General features: G+C 45.5%; 1 protein-coding gene across 5 annotated transcripts in view; it reads left to right on the top strand.

Moving 5' to 3' along the window:
• Syne2 (spectrin repeat containing nuclear envelope protein 2) overlaps window positions 1-23,643 on the top strand; it is a 310,603-nt gene that overhangs the window by 64,123 nt on the left and 222,837 nt on the right. For all 5 annotated transcript variants that reach the window (XM_010602996.3, XM_010602997.2, XM_010602995.1 and 2 more), the window contains 8 exons: window positions 3,558-3,619; window positions 4,640-4,735; window positions 4,826-4,903; window positions 4,992-5,084; window positions 6,421-6,602; window positions 10,475-10,671; window positions 14,114-14,214; window positions 22,849-23,013. In XM_010602996.3, the coding sequence (XP_010601298.1) occupies window positions 3,558-3,619; window positions 4,640-4,735; window positions 4,826-4,903; window positions 4,992-5,084; window positions 6,421-6,602; window positions 10,475-10,671; window positions 14,114-14,214; window positions 22,849-23,013 (974 nt within the window). The remainder of the gene's footprint in view (window positions 1-3,557; window positions 3,620-4,639; window positions 4,736-4,825; window positions 4,904-4,991; window positions 5,085-6,420; window positions 6,603-10,474; window positions 10,672-14,113; window positions 14,215-22,848; window positions 23,014-23,643) is intronic.

The raw sequence follows: 23,643 nt of genomic DNA on the forward strand, positions 1-23,643 counted from the left end.
TTTTTTTTTTTTTTGTACCAAGGATTGAACTCCAGTCCTTATGCTTGCAAGTCAGGTGTGGCAGAACCATTGAGCTAAATCCCTGCCCCTACTGCATTTTTTAGTGTCCGTACATATTTAAAATTTACTGTTGTACCATCTGCTGATGCTGGGGGGGAATAATGAAATATATCTTGGAGATTGCAGGAGCCTTAATAACATTTTGAATTATCAGAGAAACTCACAGTTCTATGTAATTTTTTTGTAAAGTGGAATTAATTCAGTAAAATTAATTCAGTTTAGCTAACAATTACCAAGAACCCTATCAACTGTAAAGTCACCGGTCAATAAGTAAGTTAAATGGGTAATGTTTACAAAATGAAGAATATTTAAAAAGAAAAAAGATTACATTACAGTGTGGCTAAGCACATCTTTACTCATTCACAGTAATTAGTAGATGGTTATAACACTCTGCAGTTCTGTTTACCCTGCTAGTCTTTCTTGTTTCTCAACCAGAAATGTTTTATCAAATTCAAAAAATTTTAAGAACTTAAGTCAAATGTCGCATTCCTACTTATATTGCAGTCCAAATCCTATATGTAATTTCCATCCACTGTGACTATTAAGTAGGGATTAATCAGTGATAAGGGAAGTATGAAAGGAACAGTCCATAGAAGATAGAACAGGTAGCTTTAACAGAAATGAGTGTAAACTTTATAAAGGTAAATTTGACCTTGGTACATTAAACAGAGTATGACAGCAATAATAACATAATTTATATTTTTCCAAGAAGGCCAGGCTCTTCCAGGCACATCACAGATGAAACATCTTTGCCTGTGTGGGGTTTCTGTGTGTTAGGAGGAGCGTCACGAACATAACACTCCATACATAATTTACAGTGTAGGAAGAAGTCGAGCAGGACGAAAGCGAGCAGGAGTTGGGGCGCTCCAGTTTTTCGCAGGGTGGCAGGGCAGGCCTTGTGGATGAGGCGTCTTCCAACCCAAGACCCAAGGAGCTGAGGGAGGGACGGTCTGCGCAAGGGCTCCGCCGGAGAGGGGCGGCCGTGTAGAGCGCCTGTGGAGAGAGGAAAGCTGGAGGCCGGTGTGTCGGAGCCCAAGTGGGAGAGCGCGAGGCCCTGCTGCTGGGGAGAAGCCAGGCTGGAGCAAAGGACCTGTCCTGACTGCGCTGACGTTTTAGCAGGGTCGTCCTGCCCGCCATGGAGAGAACAGCTTTCGGGCTGGAAAGATCTGTAGGGAATTGGCAGCCCCCACGGAGATGGTGGCGACTCGGTCCATAATGGTAACGGAGAGAGGAAGTGTACTTCGAAGGAGGACCTACGAGGGTTTCTCAGGGCTTAGCTGTGAGGGCTGGAAAAGGGAGGAGCCACCTAGAGACGGGAGGAAAGCTGACCGCTGAGCCCCGGATGCAGGACCAGAAACTCTTCATCGCGTCTGCCGCGGGCCGGTCCAGAAAGGTGGAGGTGGAAAATCAGCCGCCGGTTTTAGGGAGAGGAGGTCCCGGATGACTCTGATTCAGGGCGACCTGGAGAAGAGGGCAGCTGTGGGGGATGGCAAGAGCCTGACTGACGGGATCCGTCGGCGGTGAGTGAGGAAGGGGCCGGAGATAGTCAACCCAGTCTTTCTGAGGAGTTCCGCCTTGGGAGGGGATCAGACAGATGTAGCAATGGCTGATAGGGGAACTGGGGTCAGGAGAGGTTTGTTTTTGTTGGTATTTATGTATTTAGTTTTGGTGCTGTGGATCAAACTCAGGGCCTCACCTATGCCAGGCAAGCGCTGTACCAGTGAGCCAAATCCCCAGCCCAGCTCAGTTTTGTTTTTGGATGGGAGAATTGACAGCATAGCGCTATCCTTACTGGAATGGTCCAAGAGGAGGGAAAGGAGGACGAGAGGGAAGCGAAGGAGCAAAATGTCCTTGAGCAGAAGCGGAGGGATTGCATTTGGTGCCCACGTGGGACGATTGGCTTCGGCGTGAGCAAGGCTGGTCCCCTCGTGCCGGCGGTGGCGAACCTGTGCCGTCTGCGTCATCAAAGCTCTTTGCCTTGGCGTTGGAGGCGGAGCTCCTCGCCAGGTTGTTGGGTAGTGGGGTGGGAGGGTGGCAGAGCGTGCTGGGAGACACAGTCTCAGCTGGTAGCAGCAATGGGGGAGGAGGAAAACGTGGTGAAATTGCTGTTTGTGACACTGTAACCGCCCGCCGCACCGAGGGAGCACTGGGGGTCCTGGTGAGACGGGTGGCGCTGCTGGGGTGTCAGCCGCCTTAGTGGCACGCCCGTGGGGTGAGGTGTACGGAGCAGTCTTGATGCACCAAACAGATACAACGCGGTAAAGAAGGACCGAGGGGTGCTGCTAACAACTGATCGGAGGGTCTGAAGGGGATCAGGACGAGGGGTGAGGGCCGTGAGACTCCTCAGGCTTGGACTTGCTGCCTGTGGGCTCAGACGAGCGTGGGAGTTGGGGGCGAGAAGGCTTGAGCCACAAGACAGCGCGTCAGGTGGAGAAGAGGTCTGCTGTGTGCCCATGACTCTCGGCGAGGAGGGACGCAGGAAGCCAGGAGGTCTTATTGGTATGGGCGCCGAAATCGAAATCGCCAAGAATCGGACAGGAGCTGCACAAGACAGTGAGAGTCAGGAAGAGCTGAACCTTGGAGAAAGAGTGGGAAATGACAGCGGAAGAGGACCGTGTCCGTGAGGACGGTCCAGTGTGGAGGGAGACAGGAAAGGTGGCGCTGGTGTGAGGGACTGGGGGACAGTGCGAGGTTCCGAGAGGACAGCCCGACTTTGGAAGAGCAGTGTAGGCTGACTCGCAGCTGCCAGAGATGTGAGGCTGTGGGCCTTGGGTGCCGGGAGAAGTGGTGTCTGCCTCGACTTACCCCACCACCAGGGCGGGACGCTCAGCTGGGGCGAGCTCAGTGTGGGGCCCAGGCTCACAGACGCTGAGTGTCCTGTGCCCCTGGCTTCTTCCTGGTTAATCGCGTGTGCCTTACACACTTACTGTGAGCCAGCCTCTGGGCCAGGCCCTACGGTGAGTCGCTTAGTTCTCCAGACAACCTCTGCTTATTGCTCCCTTACTGCATGAGGGCTCTGCTCCAGATCACACAGCCATTCAGGCGTATAATTTGAACCTGCATCTCTGACTAATTGTAGTTCATTCACAGTTGCCTCAGAGGCATTGCATTTGGCATGATAAACACGAAGGCTACACTGCAGTGACTTTGTGGGCCTTGTAACATCTCGAGATGTTTTGAGGTCATCTTTATTACACGGCTTGGCGGGGACTGCTGGTCCTCTTGGGTTGGGAGCTATTGTCCCTCACCATGGTTCCTGGTACAATACTGTTGAGTAGGGACTTAATCCCTTTGTTAGTGAAATGTATTAAAAACCAGCTAACTTGAGGCTTTAAAAAGACACCTCTTATCATCACGTTATTTCTAAAACACGGATTAAGCAAACATCTGGAATTGAGTCTAAGGCCTAGAAAGTTTGTAAACTTGTGAAACATACCCAGGGTTTTGATGTGATTAGAAGGTTTCTCATTTTCAACTGTTGTTTTTTCCTTTGGTAGCTGAACAGGAAGACACTCAGAAGAAAACCTTCACCTGCTGGATAAATTCACAGTTGGCAAAGGTGAGGGATGAAGAGCAAAATAAATCCATTTTTTATTCCCCTGCTCCCCAGTTTGGGCCCCGCGGAAGCCATGTGAACTGGTGCGGAGAGCTGGTAAAGGGCTGTGGGTATCTTTTCTTAAGTGTGCCGAAAGTCTCTGTGATCTTAGCGTATTTGTTTTTTTTTTCCAACACACAGAGAGGGCACTGCTTTTAGGTAAAGATACAGGACAGTGCGGTAAAAATATTTAAAGCAGGAGTGCTTTTTCATCAAATGAAATCATTGGTGTGTCCGTATTGATGGTTAGGGTGAAACACGGTGCTAAGCTCACGATCGGAGCCCTTCAGTGATGATGAGGCGCTTAAATGTCTTCCCGTTTACTCACTGTCGGTGAGGCCGATAGTATTACTCCTGCTCAAAGGCCGAGGAAACCAAGGCGCAGAGACGTTGTGTGACTTGCTGGTGGTCCCGCTGCTTGTGAGTGACCCAGCAGTGTGGACCGCAGCCTTGGTTGTTGTCACCACGCCACCCTGCCCCTCGGCGACGCTGGCGGCTCACACCGCTCCCTTCTGCTCACCCCAGCCCGGTTCTTGTGTTTCTGACCCGAGGAGGACAGAGAAGTGGGTCACTCCCGAGATGTAACCAGTTCTCCAGCGGTCACCGTTGGGTCATTCCCAGTGCCTTTAATGTCTCTTCCGCAGAGTGAAGGCAAGAGGTTGTGTTACTGCAGATTTGCCATGAGACAAACTGAGTTCACCTTTCTTATTGTGGCTTGATATGGAACTCTGCATGCTCTCTAGGGTTCTGCGAATTAAAAAAATTCACTGCCGAATCTTAGATATTTCAAAAACACAGGACCGGGGATTTAGCTCAGTGGTTCTGCCGCCTGCCTCACAAGTGCAAGGTCCAGAGTTTGATACCCGCTACAAACACAAAACAAAGCAAACAAACAAAAAAAACCCACAAAGCACATGTGTGAGATTCTTAAAGGTTCTGTGTTGTGGGGCCCAACTTTGATTCTTTTTCTTGTGACTCTTGCAGCATACCCCACCCTCAGTCATAGCAGACTTGTTCACAGACATCAGAAAGGGGCATGTCCTCCTAGACCTGTTAGAAGTCCTCTCCGGACAGCAGTTGGTAAGATTTGAAAGTGATACCAATAGACTTTGTGTTGATTTTAAAAAATGTATTTCCTATTTCTGAGTAACATTTGCTTGATTTTCTTAGCCGCGAGATAAAGGATCCAATACATTCCAGTGTAGAATCAATATAGAACATGCCCTGACATTCCTGGAAAATCAATCAGTGAGTATAAATTTCCTCTGGAATTTTGCAGGCGTGATGAATGCTATGGAATGTTTTCTGTTTTTAACCTGCAGTTCTTCATTTCCAGATCAAGCTAATAAATATTCATGTTGCTGATATTATAGAAGGAAACAGATCCATTATTCTTGGCCTAATTTGGACCATTATACAGCACTTTCATGTAAGTAGTCTGATGCTAGGAAAATTACTTCTATTCCAGTCGCACAGAATGAAATAAGTATAGTGGAAACAGTGTGACTTGAAGCTAGATTCAATCCCAAGCTTCTTCCATAAATAGGACACCCTGGAAATCTCGATCGGGTAGAATATACCTAGCAGGCTTTTTGCCATTTTTCTTGTTTTTCAACCAGAAGTGGAACTATCACGATGTCCTGAAGTTTTCATATCGGCATCAGTCTGAACCATTCTGGCCTGGAATGTTTGCTTCTTATGGTTGTTTACTGTGGCAAAGGAGAGAGAAGGAGGCTGCTGGGGTAAAAGCTTGAGATCTAACCCACCAAGCCTCGTAAAATCCCCTTTCTTGTGAAGGCCTCTGTCCAGTGTGACTGAGTAATCCTTCAACATCTAGCCCAGTCTCAAGACCAACTCGTGGATTCCTTTCACCCCAGATCTCTGAGCCCTTAGCACATCCTACCTATTGCGCTGGTGCATATAAGATATAGGGACAGCTGTGGCCCTGACTTCATTAAATTGGGACTGATAAATATTTGGTTTCAGGGCTTGGGGCAGATTTTTCTCTATACTACCTAAAAAATTACATTTTCTGAAGCTGGGCGTGTTGGTGTACACCTGTCATCCCAGCACTCGGGAGGCTGAGGCAGGAGGATCGCTGTGAGTTCAAAACCAGCCTGGGCTACATAGTGAGTTCCAGGTCAGTCTCAACTACATAGTGAGACCCTCTCTTAAAAAACAAACAACCAAACAAACAAACAAACAAAAAACAGATAATAAAATATAAAAATAAAAAAATCATCCATAATCCACCATTCACAGGTATCTACTATAAATTCCATGATATGTCCCTTTGCTGTATACATTTAGATTTCTTGAATTACATATGGGATCGTTTTTGATGTACTTGGTGCTGATTTGATTTTTTGAGACTTGGCTCTCGATGTGTTTACTGTTTTTTTCCCTTTAATGTATGTTTGTTCTGTGTCGTTTGCAGCCAGGAATGCCTTTGTCTTGACGCTGTCTTCAAGGGTACCACAGCTGAGGAGTTGGGTTGGGTTCCGTTGGCAGGTGTGGGCTCGGGGAAGTGCTGTCAAAGCACCTGGGAGACAGGTGGACCTGGGATGCCCTCCCCGGGGAGACGAGGAACGAGCCGTCCAGGCCAAGGGACGCACAGGACAGCGAGGGTGTGAGCGCTGGTGCTCACGGGTTGCCTGAAGCACATCGTCCTCGCTGTGGGTGTGTTTTAGGTCTTGTTTCGGCTGAATGCTGTGGCCTGGTGCCGGTGACATTGTTCTGTGTGTTGTAATCGTATTTTTCTGCAGATCGAGGCGCTCACCCAGGCTCTTTCTAGCAATTACAATGAACCTTCTGTGGAAGATGTGAGTGTGGCGGATTCCTCTGCTACCTCGAGTCCTCCAGCTAAGGAAGGCTCCAGAGCCCAAGCACGGTGGCAGCTGTCCGCAAAGAAGGCCCTTCTCTTGTGGGCTCAGGAGTGCTGTGCCACGTGAGTAGCTGTCCAACTGGGGGAGACGTGCGGGCCAGCACTGCCCACCGCGGCACCACGGAGACCCTCCGAGTCCCGGGGAGGAGACTCTCCCCTCTTCTCACCCTGAACGTTTCCTACACGCCGGTCCCTGAGCTCAGCCATTCTGGTTTCCAAGGCCAGAGGCGGTATTTCCGGGTGAGCTCCCACCTGCCGCTGTGTTCGAGTGGCCCGTTGCTGTGGGGAAATAACACAGTACTTAAATATCCTTTTCTTTGGGTAATTTCCCTGTGCATCGGAGGGGTTGATTCAGTTCTAGAGTTGTACCGCACTATGACCTCTTTAAAAGTCAAGGCTGGACTGGGGATTTGGCTCAGTGGTTCTGCCACCTGCCTCTCAAGTGAAAGGGCCGGAGTTTGATCCCTGGTACCAAAAAAAAAAAAAGAAAAAAAGTCAGGGCCGTCTCAGTGGAGTGCTACCCCAGGACCTAGCGTCGTGGAGGTTCAGGACACGTGTGCCACAAATGTGTGTTGAATGAACAAATTAACAAATAAATAAGTAACCAATGCATGAAACTATCTCTGGTGCTGGCTATAATTATATTAGAGAACACAGTCCTCATTACTTACAGAATTCAGTTAAGAAACAAAGTGACCAGTGAGGCTGTATTTTGAAAAAGTGGAGTTGATGAAGGAAAGTTCGTGCTTTTGTTTCAAGTTTTTAAAATTTTTTGTTTATTTTGAGATGGTCTCACTATGTAGATCGGATTGGCCTTGAACTCATGGCAATCCTCCTGCCTCAGCCTCCTGAGTGCTGAAATTATAGTTGTACACCACAACACCTGGCTTTTTTTTTTTTTTTTTTTTTTAAACAAGGGAAATGTTTTCTGCCCTTGAGGCATTTTCTATTTTTAGCAATGGCTGGAATGGAGTTTAGGAAGAATAAAGGGTTGAGATGCAGGAGAGCGCCCCTCTAGGAGAGCTGTGAAGTGTAAAAGGCAGTCCTCAGATCGTTGTGGCATTGTGTGGGTGAGCAGAGTCACACAAATGTTGCTGGGGCCTTGCGAATGGAGAACTCCTTAGTAAGTCCTTCCTCACGAGGGACTACGAGATGGAGGTCAGTTCAGCCTCCAGCCTCATCTTTTTTGGTTTTTTGTTTGTTTGTTTGTTTGTTTTTATTTTGTTTTTTGAGACAGGGTCTCACTGTGTGGTTGAGACTGACCTGGAACTCACTGTGTAGCCCAGGCTGGTCTCGAACTCGCAATGATCCTCCTGCCTCAGCCTCCCGAGTGCTGGATCATGGGTGTGCGCCACCACGCCCAGCAGCCCCATCTGTTTTTAGTAGTCACTCACCTACTATATTTAATTTTATTTTATGAGATACACAGACATGCATATCTAATGTTTTAAATATACAAAGTCAAACTTTCTTGAATATATTAGAGAAAATTTTACTTTTGTTAATCTAGAATTGCATGTGTGAAAATCATTTTCCTATATTCAGATTTATTTTATTTGTGTACAAGTAGCCTTCAAACACATTTTTAAAGTCTCCTATATTTCAACACCATTTATCTTCTCTCCATATTCAACTTTAGAGCTGGTGATAAACTTATGAAGAAGAAACTATGCTGGGTCACACGTATAATCTCAGCACTCCGGGAGGCTGAGGCAGGAGGACCGCAAATTTGAGCCTTGGCTAGGGAACTTGGTGACTTAGTGAGACCCTGTCTCCAAAAGAAAAGGAGAGGCGGGGAGTGTAGCTCAGTGAGAAAGAAGGCCCTGGGTTCAATCCCCAGTAGCACACAAACAAAGCAAAGATGCAGATCCTTTGAAGTAGCTCATCTGGAGTTCGTCCTAGTTGTGGCCACCATCGGTGGTGCATTAAGTAACTTGTATTTCACTGTCCCGGGATCTGTGGGGCTCAGAGGTAAGTGATGCTGTCATGTGTTGTATTTTCTTACTTGTGAAACAGTTGGATACATTCATGGGTGCCTGTCTGCCAGTCACTCAGAGCCCAGCCTGCCCCCTCTGGGACCGACAGCCCCATCCTCCTGTGGTGCCGGCTGCAGCTCACAGCGAAGCCCTGAGCTCGGGGCCTGGCGCTCTGCTGCGTCCAGCGCCTGCCCGTCAGTGCCGAGCTGGGTCTGGCCCTACACGCGGCCAGAGCCCATCCTTTTAGCTCGTGCTTTAGCTCAGTGTCCATGAGCACACTCTGCAGTGAGTGCCAGGCTTAGAGTCCCGGCCGCCAGTGCTCTCTCAGTGGTGGCTCTGGGCACCAATTTTGTTTTCTTTTTTCCTTCCATTTGCGTTGCAGATGGACCCGGGGCCTCCTGCGTGCTAGGCAGCTCTGCACCTTTGACTGAGCCCTCCACCCTCTTTAAGGAGCTCTCGTCATTTGATTCATTCCGTAGTCCACTGAATTTCTTCATGTTTTTATTAGGTATTAGAGGGAATCATGGTTGTCCTGGAATATTTCCCGAACACTGTGGGCAGCCGCACTCTTGTAAGATTCCCACAGATCCCTTGTTTAGTGGCTGTGTTATTGACGGAGTGATTCAAGGTCTCTCTGTACACATGTTCAGCCCCTGGCAGGCAGCCTTTGGCAGCGACCCTCCCTGCAGCTCGGAACAAGAAGGGCAGGGCCTTGCTTCTCAAGGACGCGCCCTGGAGGGGCAGCGGGAAGATCTGTGACAGTGCCCTGGGACTAGGAAGGATTTACTGTGTGGTCAGGGGTGTTCAGGGCGGAGAGAGGGCTGACCTCCGTGGAGGAGGTCAGGGAGGCCTTGCCCAGCAGGGTGCCTCTGAACTCAGACCTGCAGGCCAGGCTTTGGACGGACCAGGATCTGCAGGAAGAGAGAGTTGAAGCTCGAGGGTTCATAGGAGTGTGGCTGGGGAAACTGGACAGAGACCAGCCTGATGCTGGTACTGTAGGCGGAGAGAAGATGCAGAGGTGGGAGAGGTGGGAGAGGTGGGCAGGGCCCGATCACGCGGTGCCTTGTGGGCCAGAGTGAGAGACGCCGTCAGACAGCACAGGTTCACCGTCGTGGCCGTTCGCAGGTGGGCAGCTCAGGGCTGCGCCTTCAGCACTGTCGTCGCCAGGACTCCCTTCGTCTTGTGCAGCCCAAACTCTGACCCCGATGAGGGAAACCTCCCAGCCCTCCTCTTGGTAGCCCGTTTTGCCTTCTACCGTAGCTGCCTGGAGTGAGTGAATCAGACAGCGTTTGTGCTTTTTATCCGGCTTGTTTCAGTCTGTAAGAGTCACCCATGTTGTAGCGCGGCTCCGCATTTCCTTCCTGTTCAAGGCTGAATGCCATTCGATTGTAGGTGAAGACCACAGTTCATCAGTTTGTTCATCAGTTTATTACAGTGACGAGTGTTAAACCAGGGAAAGACAAAGTCTGCTTTCCAGTGAGCTGCTAGCCTTTGCTTTGGTCTGATAGATCGTTTAATCTGAGCCAGGGAGGGGAAAAAAAACAACTCTTTCCTGGAGCGAAGGATCTTCACTGTCTGGAGAGTCCAGCATCGGTCTTGAGCCTACAGATTGCTGAATGAGGGCCTCAAGCATAAGTGCAATTATCACAGAGCTCCTGGAGCCCGGGGTGTCAGGCCTGCCTCTGGAGTGTGAATCTGCAGTTACTGGGAAGGGCCTGAGAATTTACGTTCCTAACAGCCATCGCTGCCGGGCTGGGGCCCCCACTTGGAGAACCATTTTCAAATTTGATCGTCACCAAACTTGGCATTGTACTTTAATTTGACAGTAAGATAAAAATAAAAATCATTTGCTAAAATGATGTAGGTTATTTATTTGGCTCGCTGACTTATTTTTTACTTGTATTGAATATAGTGGAGGGACATACTTTTAACAGAGTGTATCATGCCCTTTTGTGCCAGGCACGAGTCTGTCAGTGTGACGGATTTCAAGTCCAGCTGGAGAAATGGGCTGGCCTTTTTGGCTGTCATTCATGCCTTGCGACCGGACCTAGTTGACATGAAGAGTGTGAAGCATAGATCCAACAGGGACAATCTGAAAGAGGCCTTTGGAATTGCAGAACGAGAATTGAAGATCCCCAGGCTGCTGGAGCCCGAAGGTAAAGAAACGTCTTTGTTTTTAGAACAGTTTTTCTTTTAGGATTCAACATGAAGTCGATTCGAGAATAGTTTCTCTGCATAAGCAAGTGTGACAGCATTATACCTTAGTCCTGGAAGGTTTAACTAAGGGTCTTTATTGAATTTCATGAAATGAGGAATTCCTCCCAGTTAGTTCACTCCAGTAGCTGCAGGGCGAGGCCACAGCTGGCAGAGACAGCGCCTTCGCCGGGAGTCATTGGGGCCTCTGTCTCCGCTTACTTCTGTGCCTTCTGTGTGGTGGTGTTCCTCACTGCCGTCCCTGTTTGGATCTCTCCTGTGTGATGTTTCCTTTGAGTCTTGAATTTGGTTGTTTATGGAGCTCCTTTCTCCCATGTGCTCCTCCTCCTCCTCCTGATCCCATGCTGAGTCTTGAGAGAGCAGGAGCAGGGCTTTCCCTGGTGTCCTCATATGGTTGCCCAAGCCCTGCCATTGAGTCTACTGTCCATTTGTTGGACTGTTTAACAAAAATAAGAAAAATCCCAAATATGGAATGAGTTCTATTCACAGAGATCATCATCAAGTTATAATCCATTTTAATTGTAAAGCTAAGATTAAAATACTTTCTGTAAAGCACTTTACTTTGGGTTGTATTATTTCATAAATAATACATGAAACTAAGCTACTGAGAAATCCCAGCTGAGGATGTGGCTCAGTGGTAGAGCATGTGCATAACATGTGCAAGGCCCTAGATTTGTTTCCCAACACACACACACACACACGCACTCTAAAGGAATAAAAAAATGGCACATAGGATTGGTAAGAATTACAGTGGACCAAGAGATCAAGGTGTAAAGATTCTATTCTCAGTTTTGTAGCCAGGAATGTGTATTATAAATGTTCAACAACCGGTTATCCAAAGTAGTGTGACATGCACACCTCATACATGTCTAGCAGTATACATTTTAGTGGTATAAGGAAGGTGTAGCGCACAGTTACAAATAGTAGAATGTTTGGTGTGCTTTATTGTAAATTCCAAGTAGCCCCCAAATGCTTTGCAGATTTTTGCCAAGCTCTTGAACCCACGTGCAGATGACCCTAGTGTTGCAGCCCCTGAGCAAGTGTGGCCCTGATGTGAACGTCATGTGGTGATTCCCCGTGCGGTAGTAAGTGTGTGGAATGGCAAAGCTTGGTCAGAATTTTATGTGCTCTTCAGTGACACGAATGACTTCTGTGTTGAATCAAAGGCTGGAGGACTATTTCCTCATTTTTTATGCTATTCACAATTCAGTAGCTACAGGAAGGGCACACGTAGGATTTATCTCTACTAATGATTTCCCCATTTATTTTTTATCAGTAAATAGAAGAACAGTAAAATCAATAAAAGGACGCACTCAGCCACATTAGGTGATATTTCTAACTTCACAAGTAGCCTGTTGATTGTGCGTCTCTGTGTATCAGCTTGGGAACTGATCTGGGTACAGGTTGGTCGGTATTTCTACTTCCTGTTCTCTGCCGGTGCCTCCCTTTCTCCCCTCCCTTTTCTTTCTCCCTTTGTCTTTTCCCTCCTCCTTTTAGTTTTTGGTTATGTTTTCTTTATGTTTTACTCTAATTACCTACTTCTGATTATTGTTTTTAAAAAATATTTATAAAAAATTTTGACTATGAGTATAAAATATTTTCTTCTCCTCTTCCTCCCCCTCCTCCTCCTTGTCTTGCTAGATCAGCAGTCCCCCTGCCCCGGCCTCCCTGGTAGCTGTATTTCCTTTGTGTTAGTATATGCAAATGATCAGTCAGCTAACGGAACAGAAAATACTACAGAAGCACATTGCCACTGTGTGAGTGATTCTGATAACATTATAAATGGCTTAAATAACAGCATGAAAATGTGAAATACTTCATTATTTACACGAACTGAACCCCAGTCATATTGGAATTAAGGGAACTATCTTTTGATTTCATTTAAAATTTTTAAATTTTTTTTGGTATACGATTGAAGTAGATAATTACATTCCTTATGGGAAGTAGGTACATGAACATACATAACACATCCCAAGGGCCGGGGATTTAGCTCAGTAGTACAGCCCCCTGCCTTGAAAGCGGAAGGTCCCAAGTTCGATCCCCGCTACCAAACCAAACCAAACAAACAAACAGCATAACACATCCCAAATCTTGATTTGGTTTTTTTAAACGATTTCATCACTGTGCATTAAGGTTTCATATAAAGTGAGATATCTTTAAAAAGAAATATCTATTCAAGCTGGTATTATTTTATGTATCTTTCAATATTTACACTTTTTCTATTAAAGACAGAATAACTCATCTGTTTGTTAGGAATCTTTCCTATATTTGAAACTCCACCACCCAGCCTTTTATTGATAGCCTTTATAAGCTTGCTGCCTTGAATTGTATATTTTTATATGCATTACATTTACTTTGTACCTCAGCCCGCTTGTAGTGCTTTTTGGGCCCAGTGAACACGTCCACTAACGCATGCGTAGTGCATTATATTCTCTGATTGTTTATTTTTCTTCTTGTCATAAACTCCTTGAGGGACAGTAATGTCTTAGAGTGTCTAGCATCTTCTTATTGAGTGAATAGGGGGATGGAACGTAAGGTCCCCAGGGGTAAGGACTCTACCTCGTGTGTCTTTGTGGCCCTACGTGTAACCCACGTTTGCTAACTGTATCAATACTTACAGCATTGAATTTAACTGAATTAACAAATAGAGAAGGTTTCCTTTTCAATAATCTACAATGTTTGTTTTGGCACCATACAAAGAAACATAAAATTAAGCGTTTTGCCTGTGACAGATTGTCCCTTTGGTGATTTTGTGATCCATTTAATTTGTATCCCTAAAGGTCCTGAATTTAAAATTTAAAATCCTGCACTTTTCAAACTTATGTCACCATAGACCCCTTGAATGCAGCGCAGAGTTTGTCCCTTAGAAGGTACTCAGCAAATTTGTCTCATAAATGAGTGAAAAAAGCATTGGGTGTCTCCAAGAAGCCTTCCGTTTAATGTGTACTTTTGGAAACGCTTTACGGCACAGTACGTAGGCCACTCTGTCAGGAATCAATTCCAGTGGCTGTGTGTTCCCGCATTCCCAGAGGACTTTGTGCTGTGTCTCCAGCACGGGGACTGCTGTGATTGTCTCCTACCTCTCTCACCCCTGGGTACTCACCCGTATCACACCCGTGGGGCATTTTATTTTAGGACACTGACTGAGGCTGTCCATGTACCCAGCTGGGGCTCCACCCAGACCTTTGCAGCTATAGATCTAAGCTCTTAGCCATGGCCCAGGGCCGGAGCGGGGCTGAGCCAGCAGAGATCGCATGGCTTGGAAAATACTTTGGTTCATTTTAAGAGCTGGTTAGCCCTGGGTGTAGGCCATGACGTAGTTCTTGAGTGCTAATTATAGGAAATCCTATCTTCAGCTCACTGATGGGGTGATGTGTCTTGCAGATGTAGACATTGTTAATCCCGATGAAAAGTCAATCATGACGTATGTGGCCCAGTTTCTGCGGTATTCCCAGAATGCACCACAGTTCAACAGGGAAGCTCAGGTATGTCTTTATCACTACAAATCAAGCTCATTTGTGTTGCGCCTAACTATTGGCTTAATTTTTTAAAGTGCACACAGAATTTAAATGTGCGTACTGCTCATTGAGTTTCGACAAATGCGTTTACCCTTGTGTACCGTGCTCCAATCCTGATTTTAAACGTTTGTATTACCCACGATAGGCATTCATGCCTCCCTCCTGTCCCTACTCCTCATCCCAAACTAAAGTTCAGCTGGATCTTGAGCAGCTTTGGGGACATCACATTTTTTACCTATTGTAATTTTTATTTACTTTGTTGAGATGCAGTTTGCCTGCCATAAATGTATGGTTTCATGGATGTCGGTGCATGTACATAACTATGTGGCTGTCATTATTGTCATCTAACCTCAGCACACTCCTGTTTCGCTTGTTTTTTAGCTTCAAATAAATGGAGCTGTGCAGTCTGTGTAAATGGAAGCATTGTGCTCTGCTGCTGGACCCTGTTTGTTGAATGACTGTGAAATTCCCATTTGATTCTTCAATTTTTCCTTTTTCCTTTTAGGCCATTACCTAAAATATGGATCAAAATTTCATAAAAATTATCAAACTCCCCAGAAGAACCCTTGTTGTACTCCCCCCGCCTTATTCTACTTTTATGAAAATAAATGAGCGTAGTGATTTAGTAAGATGTTTATGATTATTATTTTAAAATTTAAACTGCTTCCTCAAACGTGCTCACCTATGTTTTATTTGACAAACTGGGCCTGTTTTTCCAGCTGTGACATTGGAGGCTATAAGCCAGATCGTTGCTGACACTGAAAGCCGGACTCCAGCTGAGACCCAGCCTGAGAATTAGGCTCACTTATTTCTGACCTGCTGCAGAATTAATTTCGTATTAAAAATAAAAGTAGAAATTCAACTGCCCATGAAACCGGATATAAAAATAATAGAAACACTCTTGTTTACTAGAGGTACAAAAGGCAAATGGTGGTTAAAGAACAACAGAAATAAGATGTAACTTCTGTCTTGTCCTATAGCAGTAAAATCTGCTCCACCTAAGCAAGCGTCCACCTAAGCAAGAATCTAAGCAAAAGTAATTGTTGCTACGTCTGCATGCTAGCATAATCCAAACTTTCTGGAGTGTTATTTTAGGACCTTTAAAATGTTCAAGATTTATTTTTTATATCTCCTTTCTTTTGAGAGCGAACATCTCCTATTTAGATTTATTGGAAAACACTCTTCTGAAATGCGTCTTGCGAGACAGTGATTTAGAATAATGTTCTCTAAAATTGAAGAATAATGGAAATTGGATAGGCAGAATAAAAGGGGACGTTGCTCACCCTCCTTTTATAAAGCACATTATGACATTCAGATGCTAGTTTCAATCTATTTTCAGATAGGTGTTACAGGAATAAGCAGGATTACACTTTAGCACAATGAATCATCAGGGTGTAATGGTGACATTATTTTACGGAAATTTCAAGTTGTTAATTATATTGTTTAAAAAATCCTCATATAGTCTGTGTGTGTGTGTGTGTGCGTGTGTGAAAATCACAGGGCAAGGAGGAAGGCACAATGGCCTGGCTAAACCTGCAAGAGAAAAAAACTATAGCAGGTTCAAAAGGACACAGAAAGTTAGGCCAACTTCAGAAAGTACCATGTACGTATGACATTAGACACCTACTTGTTATTTATTCTTTTAGGGAAAAGTAGTAAATACATTTTTAGAGAGCTCTTTTAGAGTTAAATATTTAACATTAAATCCAGCCTGGGTTTTAGGGCTCCTGAAAGATTAATGTATATACAAGTCACAGGTAGTCCTGTTAAAATGCGTATTTGAGCCCAGCAGTTCTGGAGCAGGGCTTAAGACCGCATTCAAAGGCGGCCCCTCTGCCAGTCCTCCGCTTTGCAGTACTGAGTAGTGCAGTTCCACAGCAAGCACTGGCATACGGCAGCCCACGCGCCCTGATACCTGTTCTGGTAAATAAAACGATCCTGGGCTGCGGCCATGCTTGTTAAGTGTGCTTGCCCCACAGCCCGACTTGAGTGGCTAGGAGAGAAAATGCTGTCCGCCAGAAAAGGAAAAATCAGGAAGTCAGCCACGGACAGCCCAGAATTCCAGGACAGGGCTTCAACCAAGACTTCCCTTGGGGAATAACAACCACTGCTCTTATGACTTTTTTGGTACTGGGGATCGAACTTAGGACCTTGCGCTTGCCGGGCAGGCGTGGCATCACTGAGCTCAGTCCCGGACCATGACCACCGTTATACACACCACATGTGAAACATCTGCCGTGTCCCGGGCCCTCGCTGATAAGCATTTTATAGGTTAAGAGTTTTGCTGAGGGGGGATTATTATTCTGGTTCGACAGTAGGGGTTAGAGGGCCGAAATGATTTATCCAAGGCTCCATAATAGGCAGAGGGGAGATAGGAGTAGGGGCCTACCTATTTGACATTCTTCTGCTGTGTTGACTATAAAAGTCTCAAAGGAGCCAAGGGAAAGTTTCTCAGTTCCATTTCGTAGAGCTCATGGTCTCTGCCTTTCTGTACCTCACCTGCTTTGTTGTCCTGAAGAAGCTGGAAATACTGTTGTGTTCTCCCTTAGCACTTCCAGACCTCTATTCCTTGGTTGTTCTTCTTTTGTTTTTTTTAGTATTGGTGTAGAAACCCAGGGCCTCACACAGACAGACACCAGGAAGGTGCTCTACTACTGAGCTGTATTCCCGGCTCCTTTCTATTATTTTGACATAGAGTCTGGCTGAGTCACCTGGGCTGACCTTGGAATTGTCACCCTCCTGCCTCAGCCTCCCGGATAACTGGGATTACAGGCTGTGTGTTAATCAAGGGAGTTGGATGCACGAAGCCTTCCCACCTCTGACATTTGGTGTGTGGTGTGACTTGTGGGCCAGGCCATTCTTTTTGGTTTGGAGCCATTGAGGAAAGGAGTCAGACGTTCTTATCTTTTGGTCTGAACAAGGTAGGATTGTTGCGCTTCTTCCTGCGCTGGTCTGAGAGTCTTTATTGATAAGATGTTCAATGTTAGTGGAAGTGACTGTTCACATGTGTGTATATGATTTAGTAATGTTAGTAATGCATCATAGATTCATATTTCTTCTTTCTTTCTTTCTTTTGGTACTGGGGATCAAACTCCAGACCTTGTGCTTGCGAGGCAGGCAGTGGCACCACTGAGCTAAATCCCGGCGCAAATTCTTGTTTCTTAAAAGGCATTCTGCAGCCAGTATCAGAAAGAAAGCAAACTACCTGTCTCTTGGTTTACATTTGTTTTTATTGTTGTTTTTGGAGACAGGGTCTTGCTTTGTTGCCCAGCTTGGTCCCGGGCTCCTAGGATCAAATAAATGATCCTCCTGCCTCAGCCTTCCAAATAGGTGGGGCCGTGGGGGGTGTCCCACTGTCTCTAGCTTGCATAAAATTGAATTAGAACAACTGTCATTAGTTAGTTGTATGATTCCCAAACACTAATATTTCATACAAATATGAACCAGGAAAAGCTCTATTAATTTTTGAGGGCAGGGAGAAAGTGGTTTTTGGTCAGGATAAAATGAACCGGGAAGGACTGGCTCAAGATCACTCACACGCCCTTTAAAAATCATTGGGCGAAACTGCTGTGACAGAATTCTCACATCCGTGCGGTCATTTTGTGGCGAACACACGTTTGGGGAGGACAAACCCAGCCACGTTTTGCAGAGGCATCCTGGTCTGTCCCATGGTGCCGGGTGGCTCTGCTGCTTCATCCCGCCGACACCGGGTGGCAGGACTGACGGGTCGGGTCGCGGGCTAAGATCAGCATCCTTGTGCTGTGCCCAGGACCAGATCAGAGATAGAATGCTGCACTCAGGGACTTTCCCTTCCTCTAAGTCAAAACTTCAATATAATCTTCAGCTGTTGACTTTAAAAGAGCAGATTATAGTTCGAAAATGGGGTACATTTTTCAGTGTTTAAAATACTCTTTAACGGAAAAGCCTGCTGTCCTTTATGGGGTCATCCGGTGAAGGAAAAAATTCCTTTGTGGATGCCTCGTCCCTGAAGGGAAATGTGCAGGAGCCAGGTGCAGCTGGGAGGTGTGGAATGGGCTGCACCACCGGGTGACTGCCCTGCACTGGTGAAGAACGTTTTTGGAGAGCGGCTTAGTTTTGTTGCTGAAGACTTTATTGTGGACTTCCATGAGGAATTCTGGAAAGACAGGCGAGGTGCTTGTCAGGAAATGGGATAGTGTTCTTCAGTTTTTCCATGGTACCATTTGGATAGTAGTTAGATTTACCATTTTATTTATTTATTTTGCTGTACTGGGGATTGAACCCAGGGCCTTCACACTGCACTACATCTTGAACGCTTTTTAAATTTAATTTTAGTTTTTAAAATTTTTGAGACAGGGTCTTACCAAGTTGCTCAGTTCACCAGGCTGGGGTCAGACTTGTGATCCTCCTGGCTCAGCCTCCCAGAGTGCCGGAATTATAGGTTTGTGCCATTATGCCCAGATTTCTGCTAAATTTTTACCTTGCTTTTTCATATTATGCTTTTGTGTTTGCTCTAGAGATGACCATCCACTCTAAACTTTTAAGTTTAGTAAGACTTGTGTAATTTCTTTGTTTTTATTTTTATTTTGGGCACTGGGGGTTGAACTTCGGACCTTGCGCTTGCGAGGCAGGTGGCGACACCACTGAGCTAAATCCCAGGCCTGTATAATTCCTTATTGTACAACTTCTTTTAACATGTAAACATCTTGGAATCAAACTTACTTACCTCCAATTCTTATGCTTTAGCTGTTTTATATATAAGTATGTTACACCTATTGGTGTATATATGACACAAACATAGTTTATACCATGGTGTAATTCTTTTCACTCTAATCAGCCATCCATCCATATATTTTAAGGTGCCCCAGATGTACAGCCGAGATAGTACATCAGTCTCATAAGAGGCCGTGTATTTCAAAGAATTTAAGAGAAAAAATTAAGTAGTTTTTCCTATTTCTCTAGATATTTACCACTTCTGATTTCTTTCTCTAGATTTTAACACTCCCCTCTGCCTAAAGACATGACTCACTCTTACAAACTTTGCTCAGTTTTCCTTGCTCTCTAAAAGTCTGTATTTTGCCTTCATTTTGAAAACTAACTTTATCGAGGCATAGGCCATCGATCCTGACATTTTAGGTGGACAATGAAATAATTTTTGTAATGAATTTGCAGGGCTCACTGGGGGGGTTCATTCATTTAACCCTGAGAAATCGAAACCCCTTGCGCTGGCCCTGCATAGAAGTGTGGGTGTCAGGGGGGACAGTTTGTTTTTAGAACACGTGTGCTGCAGCATCTACCGAGTGTGTTAGGTTGCTCTCCAGTAGCTCAGCATGGCTGCCCTGTGGAGGGCGAGCTGCAGGGAAAAGCTGGGCTCCTGGGATCGTTGCGGGCCTCACTGCGTGGCCTGCACCTGCTGACCGCTGCTCAGCACCTGACTCTTGTTGGGGGTACAGGAGCCAGTGCAGACGTGAATACCACCTAGGGAGCTTCTGGTCTGGTAGTTAGAGAACACAGGTATCATTTTACATTTACAATGGAAAAGAGCTACGTTACCTGATTTTGACCTGGTAAGGTCTTACATGAATTTTCAGCCAAATTCAAAACTAATTGGCTGAAAAAGAAGTGTAGAGCCCGCTTTCTGTGCTAAGTAAGAAAGGAGTGGAACGGGGCCGGGGATTCAGCTCAGCGGTTCGGTGGCCTGCCTTGCAAGCGCAAGGACCCGAGTTCAATCCCCAGTACCAAAAAAAAAAAAAAAGAAAGGAGTGGAAGGCAAACAGTGTTGTTTTTTCCTCCTGTTGTTTGCTCCAGAAGTATTTTGAGTGTGGCCTTCGGTCGGAAACATGGGTTTGGTTTTATTCAAAATAAATGTTTCGTACAGCTTTCTCTGAGTTGTGCAAATAATTATCTCTGAATTAGAGTTTTGGTTCTAAGATTCTCTTTAACCCATGAACTTATCAATTTTATGGCTTGATTTTACTTTCTGGTAAATACACAAATAGATATAATAAAAGCACCTGGTAGGACTGGGATGTAGCTCAGTGGTAGAATGCTTGTCTAGCATGGGCAAGGCCTCGTGTCACAGGAGAGAGGGAGAAAAAGAATGCACACCAACTTGCTTCTGTTAAAAATTTGCAGTAATGAAAACATTTTGCCAGAGTCTTGATGGCATATAGTTAATGATTTACAGTTGTAGGGTGGTTCTTGTAATATGCCTTGGAGAGAATAACTTGAAAGCAAAAAGAAGAACAAAATTAAAAAAGACAGCAAAATGTAAAAACTATAGTATTTAATACTTCTATTGTGTGAATCCTTACATTTGACCACCTTATCAGAGCATGTTTTTTTCTTCCTAGTTTTGTGTGTGCGTGTGTGTGTGTGTGTGTGTGTGTGTGTGTGTGTGTTACTGGGAACTGAACCTAGGGCCTTACACGTGCCAGAAAAGTGCTCTGCCACTGAGCTACTTACCCAATTCTGTGTACCCGAGTAGTTAAATATTGCTTAGATACTCTCTTTGTATATAGTGGGTACCCAGTAAATGTTTTTGAATGAATGAATAGTGAATCAAATAACCCATGTAACATACAGAGTTTGTCCACTCTTCTGGTTAAAAACAATTTAACTCTGAATAGTAATGATTCATTTGGTAGATCTAGATCACAGAAAGGAAAATACAGACTCATCTCCATCAGAGCGAGTTATTGGTGCAAAACAAACATTGGTTCAGAGGAGTGTGTCTTTGGGTTAGGGTTAGGGTTAGGTTTAGGACGATCGCAAAAGCAAAAGTGAATCGTGTGGCTAGAAAGTCCTATTTTTTTTTTTTTTTTTTGAGACAGGGTCTCACTGTATAGTTGAGACTGACGTGGAACTCACTGTGTAGCCCATGCTGGTCTTGAATTCACAGGGATCCTCCTGCCTCAGCCTCCCGAGTGCTGGGATTACAGGTGTGCACCATAGAAAGTCCTATTCTTGATGGATCAGTGCTCATGCCTGGAGGGAAGTGTCCTTGCAGGTGGATTTTTATTGTGCTTAAGAAGCTCAGACACACAGGTGCTCCCCCACCTCGGCTAGAGTCACGAGCCACACCTTCCTGTGACCTTGAACTTGTCTGCTTCTCCCCTGGGGCCTCAGGGCAGAGCTTTTTCTGAAGGGTTCCCACTACAGTTTGCTCTTCCATCTGTCCCTGGCACAGAGGTCTGGGCAGTGTCCTATTCTTGTTTTGATTCATTTGTTTTATTGTGTGCTTTTTTCTTTTATATTCATACTTTCTGGTCATTCCTGTTTCTCGTTAGTTGTATTTGAAGTGTTTAATGTGTACCCTTTTGTTTTACGTATTTTTGCAAAATGCACCCTGAGTTTACATACATATATGTTTAAATTGTGTAAGTTGAGTTGCGTGCTGTTTATCGCTTTGACTTTGGAGCACAGTGTGTGTAGGTAAGGGACCCCCGGGTCCCCAGCGGTACCATACATTTTGCTTCCAGCTGCGCCACAGCGCCCCCTAGTGGGCGTCCGTTTGCCCTGTAGTTTTATGCCTCAGGCGCTCGCGGTAGGTTTTCTGTAAATGTTTCTCGTGCATGAATGACTGTGTGAGTTTCGCGGTGCTCAGAAGGCAAGAAAATCTGGATAGAGGGGCAGCAACCATGAAGGCGAAGGCAGGGGAACACGTGAGTGTTTGGGGGAAGGAGCCGTGGGGTGTGTGCCTCGTGTGCACACAATGTGTGGGGTGAAGGGAGAGATCAGTCTGAACTGAGAGGCTGCGGAGGACAGATTTCAGGAGATGAGGCGCAGATATCTAATGCGAGCGCACGTTCAGGGCTAGTGAGGAAAACCACCTCTAATCTGTGTGGAAAGTGGAGTTACAGTGTCAGAGAATACAAAGACGTAAAGATCTCAAATGGTAGTCCTTAATGATGCTTTAAATAGTTTGAATTTTCTCCATATAACTTCCTGCGAATTTGTCCAAACATTTCCTTTTCTGGTGCCTTCTTTTGCTACAGCTTTTGAACCAGTCGCATTCCTGATCAGCAAATAACTACATGATATTTAGAACTTTTATCTGTTGATAGAGATTTCCTTGACTAACGGATCCCACGTATCAGTCGTGGCTTGCAGGGAAACTTTATTTATTTTATTTATTTTGGGTTTTTTTTTCAGCTTTAATTGAGTTTATTGGTTGGTACATTTTAGGGATACAGTACAGTTACATTCATTGTTGGGATCTTGTACCTTTACATGACAGGTCTTGGTTCTCATTTTTCCCCTTGTCCCTGCCCTCCCTTCACCCCCTCCTCCCTTCCCCATCTACGACCACTTTATTTCCATCTTTTCATTATCTCACATTATCTCATTTTTTTCTTTTCCCTTTTTACCCTTCCCCTACCCATCGTTTTTTGGTTTTTTTGAGACAGGGTCTCCCTCTGTAGTAAGACTGACCTGGAACTCACTATGTAGCCCAGGCTGGTCTCGAACTCACAGCAACCCTCCTGCCTCAGCCTCCCCAGTGCTAGGATTACAGGTGTGCACCACCATGCCCGGTCAGGGACACTTTAAAGAATGTTTAGTACCGTGAGTGAAGCAGTGAGTGGGAAAGTCTCGCTGAAGGACCTCTTTCCTTGTTTTCAGACTCATGCACAGCAAACAAAGCCGCATGGTGCCCTACCCCCACCCCTCCGTGAGACCGAGGCCTGTCTGCGGGAGGTAGAGGAGCTGGTAGAGAAGGACTTGCTGGCCTCCCAGGATTCCTCTGAGCCCACGACGCTGACCCAGGAGAAAATGACTTCATTTAAGGTTGGAAAAGCAAAAGAGACATAGAAAGCCAATAATGTGTTAGGGTCTGTTCTTTCTCTTTTGGTACCCAGGATCGAACTCGGGTCCTTGTGCTTGCGAGGCAGGCGGCGGAACCACTGAGCTAAATCCCGGCCCTAGGATCTGTTCTTGAGATTTTTCGACAACAAAGATTTTGTTGTAGAAAGAAGGGTAAATACTGAGGATGATGTTGAGCGCTTCCCCTGGGATCTCGAGGACCCAGAAGACATTTTCACGTTCATGACCACTGTGCTTGTTCAGGGGTGAAACAATAAGAAAATAGAGTCCAGTAAGTTCTAAGCAACTGGAAAGTCTGATCAGGAAAAGGCTGGAGTGCAGGGAGACTGGTTTAAAATAAGAGACACTGGGACCCTAACGTGGTATGAATGAACTCGATAAGTGAGATTTGTAGCATGTGGGTTCCCAAAGAAGTGGAAACTATAGCAGTAGACAAAAGATTTTGGTAATGGTTTTTAACCAAAGAAACTGCAGTCTGCTTAAAAGATTTATGTTAAAATATTTATCTTTTTTTTTTTTTTTTTGTTTTTTTGAACAAGGTCTATCTATGTATTTGAGACTGACCTGGAACTCACGATGTAGCCCAGGCTGGTC

This window comes from Fukomys damarensis, unplaced genomic scaffold, assembly GCF_012274545.1.
Source record: "Fukomys damarensis isolate Sample0158 unplaced genomic scaffold, DMR_v1.0_HiC HiC_scaffold_21, whole genome shotgun sequence".
Classification (NCBI taxonomy): domain Eukaryota; kingdom Metazoa; phylum Chordata; class Mammalia; order Rodentia; family Bathyergidae; genus Fukomys; species Fukomys damarensis.